The sequence below is a fragment of the Octodon degus genome, unplaced genomic scaffold (genome assembly GCF_000260255.1).
Source record: "Octodon degus isolate 3935 unplaced genomic scaffold, OctDeg1.0 scaffold00185, whole genome shotgun sequence".
Lineage (NCBI taxonomy): Eukaryota > Metazoa > Chordata > Mammalia > Rodentia > Octodontidae > Octodon > Octodon degus.
Genome location: NW_004524761.1, coordinates 4,616,292 through 4,622,771, shown reverse-complemented (window position 1 = coordinate 4,622,771; position 6,480 = coordinate 4,616,292). Strand labels below are relative to the sequence as shown.

The window sequence follows — 6,480 nt, the reverse complement described above, 5'->3', positions numbered from 1 at the left end:
GCGCTGGGGGTGTGCTCGGCGGCGCCCGAGGGCCCCTTCCCTGCCCACCTGGTGGACGTCAGCGGCACGGGGACGCTGGCGCACTCCTACCAGTATGAGGTGTGTCTCTCTGGAGACTCTGGGACTGGTGAGTTCAAATTCCTGAAGCCGCTATTCCCCAACCTCGTGGGTCTGGACCCTGGTAGAGAAGTTAGAGAGGATCCTAACTGCAGGAACAGCTCTGTGTTCAGTTAAGTGTTGTATTTGGCTCAGTGAATCTCATTAGTTTTTGAAAGCACCAAGTGAAACCCTTTACTTTTGAGAAGTAAAATTGTTCTTTATGTGTTCTTTGTACTGTTGAAGACCTGTGTACTCCTCTGATAGTCTCAAATTTCTGTTTTACTCCTGTCAGTTGCACCTATTAATTTTAGTCCTGCTGATACTATACATTTTCTTTATTTGACATTTTGGTGATTAATCTTTCCATAACTTTGAATATGCAAGAAATAGAAAAATTTTAATGTGGTTGACTTCTTGATATTTTATGAAATATTTTAAAGCTTTGATGAAATCTTGACTATTCAAATGTTTTTGGTGTCACTCCCCTCATTACTGTGAACAGAACCCAGTATGTTTCCACTGTGTGACATCTCCAGGCCTCTCCATTTTTCTTTTAAATTTAGAGCCACCAACTTTCTCTGGCTGCTGTCTGGCTGCACTCCTCCTGCCTCAGCTTCACTTAGTGAAGTTTTCAATTTACAGTTTTATGAGAGACACAGTGTCTCAAATTTTTCTTATCACTTTGGTGTTTGTGGTTTTTCTACATTATCAGTTTAAGCTCCCTCCATAAGGTTAGAACGTAAAAAGCTAGAATATTTGTTTCCCCAAGTTGTATATAAACATGCACTTCATTAAAATATAGATACACAAAAATTGTGACTCCTTTCTTGTTCTGAACTCCATTTATGCTAGAGATTATTTTGTTTGTTTAATTGCATGGTACCTAACACATTGTAAGTCTTACATAGGTAGTAGGATAAAAACATTTAAATAGTTACAATTAAATAGAAAATAAAAATCATCATTCCTCTTATTAAATGTAACTGTTAAGTCACTTCTTGATCCTTGTTTAAAAAAAATCTCAGAATTTGGATTATTCTTTCTTGAGAGCATGAGATGTCTTTTTCTGCCTTTTTACTTAGGAATAGAAGTTAAATTGTAGCTTCCTATGTGCATTACCTTTTGTTTTCCAACACCTGCTTCCCACCATTGTAAAGAGTCACAAGCTTTTTTTAAAAATTAGCTATTTTGTTTAACTGTCATTGTTGGTTAATCTCAGATTTATGTTTTACTTATTTGATGTGGACAGTCATTATCATCAAACAATGATTTCCTTGTTATATTTAGTTGTCTTGTATTTTGTAATTTGATGTAACTCCCAGTTATTTTTAGTTAATTTTTCATTCCAGTTGACCTTATCACTATGAAATAAACATTTTTTTCCTGAAGATAGGAACAGTAGGAGATATACTTGAATTGTAGTTTTACTTTATATGCAATAAGCCCAGTGAACTAATTATATAATTTCTAACTAAAATTTATATGAATATAACTATAAGACAACTTCATTGAACTTGTGACAGAATATGAACAATTGAAAAGCATACTTTGTAGATTAATCTTTATATGTAAATCTTCAGTCTCCTTCTATTGGAGTTTAAGTGCTTCCACTTTTCCCTGGATTTCTAATGCTCCTAAGGATATAATAAAATAGAAAAGATATTGGCCATTTCAGTTAGTCTTGAAATGTGGCTTTTAGACTTCATTCAGTTTTAAAATTGAAGTGATGAAGATATGAAAGTAAGAGCAGAATTAAGCACAAATATGCCATGCACAAATATGGTAATCACCTTTTAAATATTTATCCATTTATTTTTGGCAATTTGAATAAAATAGTTTTATGTGTGATGACAGATAAAAAAATGTAGTGGAAGTTTTCACCAGTACATTTTACCATCATAAAAATGCAAGTTCACTTCTTTGTCTATGCCAGGAAATTCTGATTTCTATAATCATGCAGATAAGTCTAGCCAAATAAACATGCAGAAGCCACATCATTCCTTTGTGTATTTATGTAGTAAGGATGATTCTTTACTGGGTAAGGGCCACCATCAGATTATTGAACAGTTCAACATTTTGAAATTTAACACAATGCTACCAGCTTGGACCACCAGTGGTACATGCATGATTGCTTCATTGGGCAGCTTGTGTCTTGTGGCACAGATAACCCACTAGTGCACAAAAGGATGCCATCACTTTTATCCATCTTTTTACTAATAAATTAATAAGAAGCTTCCCTATGAGACAGTCATGTGTGTACCACCAGTGGTTGAAACAATCCAGCAGTGAAACATAAGAATTATACTCCTTCTTGAAAATGTTAATTACTAGAATTTATAAGTAACCGTGATCTAAATATATTCACATACTTTCTGAAAATATCCAGGTTCTTAGAGTACCATCAATAGGTTTCGGCATTGGCAGTGGCGTGATGGCTCAGTAGAATAAGTGCTTCCCTGTCAAGCACAAGGGCCTGAGTTTAACCTGCCGGTTCTACCGAAAAACAAGAAAACAAAAAACAAAAACAAAAGAAAATAGGTTTCAGCAAACTAGAGTATTCAAGCTTTAAATATGAGAAGTAACATAATTTAATTTTTGTTGTTTTTGTTGTTGTTGTTTTTTTGCAGAACCGGGGATTGAACTCAGGCCCTTGCACTTGCCAGGGAAGTGCTTATTCTCCTGAGCTATCTCCCCAGTCCCTTAACTTAATTTTAAGATAGAAAAAAACTTTCACAATATATTATATTTTTCACAATACTATAAATCTTTCACAATACAATAAATACAATAAATCTTTCATAATACATTATCATATAAGAATATTTTTGTGACCTTAGTGAATACAAGAAGATAAACAAAAGATAAAAGTGTTAAACAAAAGAGAAAAGACTGACAAATCAGATGAAACTGAAGTCATTGTGGTGATCAAGAAACTTTTAAAAAGTGAAAACACAAACCACAGTGGGAAAAGATATTTGTAATATATCTGAAAAAAGTGTTACATACTACTCGGATTACAGAAGATATTTCTGTAAACTAACAAGCAAATAGGCAAATACCAAAAAGAAAACTAGACAAAGGAATGAGCCTATCAAAAGAATGTATCCATAAGTCAATAAATGTGAAATTTCTATAATTTCTAAAAACAATTTAAGTTTATTTCTATTTTTTAATTTTATTTGTATTTTAGGGAAGGGTCTACAGGGTGTTCAGGGTCTCACTACTAGATCAAACTCATAGTGCTCCACCTGTCTACAGCCTCCCAAGTGCTGGGGTTATAGGCACATGCCACCACCCGAAGGTTTCAATTGTGTGCCTGTAGGGATGGGACCAGCACTGCAGGCTGGAGGATTGAACGTCTGGCCCCTGCACCTGCTTGCAGAAGCTTTAATCTGCTGAGCTATTTGGTCAGCCCTTCTATTTTTATTTTTAATACATGGTCTCACTAGGCAGTTCAGATTCACAGTGATCCTCCTGTCTCAGCCTCCCCAGCACTGGGATTACAGGTGTGAGCCCACTGAGTTCCAGGGGTCTGCACAGCATGCAGTATCAGGGATAGAACCTGGGTTCTTGTGCTAGTCAGACAGGCGCTTATGCCACCAAGCTATTTCTCCAGCTATTTCTATAATTTAATCACTAATAAAATGCTAACTAAAACTGTAACGCAACATCATCATATAGTAGAGTGGTTAAAACTGAAAAGATAACACCTAATGTTGGCAAAGGTGTGGAGAAACTGGAACTCTCATGCTTTGCTGGTGTTGATGGAGTATTTTTCAAAAAATTTTCACAGTATATGCTGAAGTCAAATACACATGCACAACTTAATATGCAGCAATCAAATACCTATGAATATATTTAACACAAATACATATGTACTGTAACCAGAACAGATGTACAAGAAACTTCATACCAGCGCTACAAAAAAAATGGTAAAAACTAGGAAAAAATGTTGACCAACAGAAAATATTTAAAAAATCATGGTATACAGATAGCACAGCAAAACAAGGAGGTGATAATGAAACAAATTGGGAGAACATGACAGACATCACTTTCCTAGAACAATATTGAGTGCAAGAAGACAGACACAGCAAAGAAATATTCTATAATTCTAGTTGAAAAATGCTTTGGAAAAATTCAATAAACACAGAAGTTAGCATAGTTCTTATCTTTAGAAGGGATCAGATAATGGCAGAAATAGTCTTCTTCAAGTTTACTAGTATTCTAATTTTAATTTAGGTCCTGATAATTAGAATAATAAATTGTGTTTGTGAAAAATCCACTGAGTCATACAATTTTAAGAGCTTTTATCTAGATGTTATACTTCAAAATAGTTACATTTTGTGAAAATTGGAAAATTTTCGCATAAGTTTTAAACAATGAAATTATAAACAAAGTTTTAAATGTACTCAAACGTAGTAATTATGGAGATTAACATCATTTTGAATCGTTCTCAAAAGTATCCTTTCACTAGTAATTGGCTCAGGAAACACATGATGATGTTACAATCACTAGGAGTTAGAGTTAGAATTTAGGGCATCCCTATGAATGAAACGATATGAATACCATGCAATGCTAGGGCTACATCCAGAAGACGAAAAGGCAGATGCAATGCAATAGTAAATACGGACGCCTGGTGGCGCTGCAGGATAAGACTGGAAGAAATGTTGCGCAAATACCCAGTAAACCTTTATTCTCCCAATCAGAATTCTGAATGCTCCCTAAAATAAGGAAGCATTTTAGGTAGCATCTAGGGAAGGGCTCGTCCTCAGAGAAGGCACCGTTCTACATGCACACCAGTGAGCCAGATTTCATTTACTATCATTTAACAAGTCACTTGGGTGGATTGTACACTGAGGTGAGCAAGCTGAACCTTCTGGACCAGATCTGGACAATGGAGACTGCACTAGCAACAACGCTGCACAAAAGGCAAGTCGTTTTTATTGTTATGCTGTTGTTGTTGTTGTTGTGGGAGGCTGGCTCTGAGGCACTTAGGTATTCGATGCCAGAAGAGACAGAAAGTGGCTACCTGGTGGCCAACCTGGCAGAAGATCTGGGGCTCAGGGTGGGGGAACTGGCCACTCGAGGTGCGCGAATCCATTACAAAGGAAACAGGCAGCTCTTGCAGCTTGATGTGAAGACAGGCAATTTGCTTCTACGTGAAAAGCTAGACCGGGAGGGGCTGTGCGGGGCGACAGAGTCCTGTGTCGTGCATTTCCAATTGTTATTGGAAAACCCGGTGCAGTTTTATCAAGGCGAGCTGCAGCTCACAGATATAAATGACCACTCTCCAGAATTCTCAGAGAGGGAAACGCTTCTTAAGATCCCTGAGAGCGCGCATCCAGGAACTGTGTTCCCTTTGAAACTAGCCCAAGACCTTGACATAGGGAGCAATACTGTTCAGAACTACATGGTCAGCCCCAACACCCATTTTCACGTGGTTACTCATAGTCGCGGGGATGGCAGAAAATATCCAGAGCTGGTGCTGGATAAAGCGCTGGACCGGGAGGATCAGGCCGACTTCAGCTTAATCCTCACTGCTGTAGATGGTGGGGATCCCCCCAGGTCGGGGACCACGATAGTGTGCATTGACGTCGTGGACATCAATGACAATGCACCTGAATTTTTACAGTCACTCTATGAAGCTCAGGTTCCTGAGAACAGTGCCCTGAATTCTGTAATTGCTATCGTCTCTGCCCAAGATTTAGATGCAGGTACATATGGGAGTGTTGTCTACACATTTCATGATGGTGAAGTTACCCAACCATTTGCAATAGACAAAGTGACAGGAGAAATTCGTCTGAAACAGACATTGGATTTCGAGGAAAATCGGTATTATAACTTGGAAATTGTAGCCACAGACAGTGGGGGTTTCTCAGGAAAATGCACTGTAGCTATAGAGGTGTTGGATGTGAATGACAATGCCCCTGAACTGACCATGTCCACGCTGAGTAGATCTATTCCAGAAAACTCCCCAGAGACTGTGGTTGCCATTTTCAGCGTTTCTGATCCAGATTCTGGAGACAATGGTAGGATGGTTTGCTCCATCCAAAACGATGTCCCATTTCTTTTGAAGCCTTCTTTCAAGAACTTTTACACTTTGGTGACAGAAGGACCACTGGACAGAGAAAGTCGAGCCGAATACAACATCACCATCACTGTCACCGACTTGGGGACACCCAGGCTCAAAACCCAGCACACCATAACAGTGCAGGTCTCCGACGTCAACGACAACGCCCCCACCTTCACCCAATCCTCCTACACCCTCTTCGTCCCAGAAAACAACAGTCCCACCCTGCTCATAGGCACCATCAGCGCCACAGACAGAGACTCAGGCTCCAATGCCCAGGTCACCTACTCGCTGCTGCCGCCCCAACACCC

At 38.5% G+C, this 6,480-nt stretch overlaps 1 protein-coding gene across 1 annotated transcript in view; it reads left to right on the top strand.

Annotated features, from left to right (window-relative positions):
• LOC111813388 (protocadherin beta-4-like) overlaps positions 1-6,480 on the top strand; it is a 24,040-nt gene that overhangs the window by 2,283 nt on the left and 15,277 nt on the right. Inside the window, exon 2 of the mRNA XM_023704050.1 lies at positions 6,314-6,468. Within this exon, the coding sequence (XP_023559818.1) occupies positions 6,314-6,468 (155 nt within the window). The remainder of the gene's footprint in view (positions 1-6,313; positions 6,469-6,480) is intronic.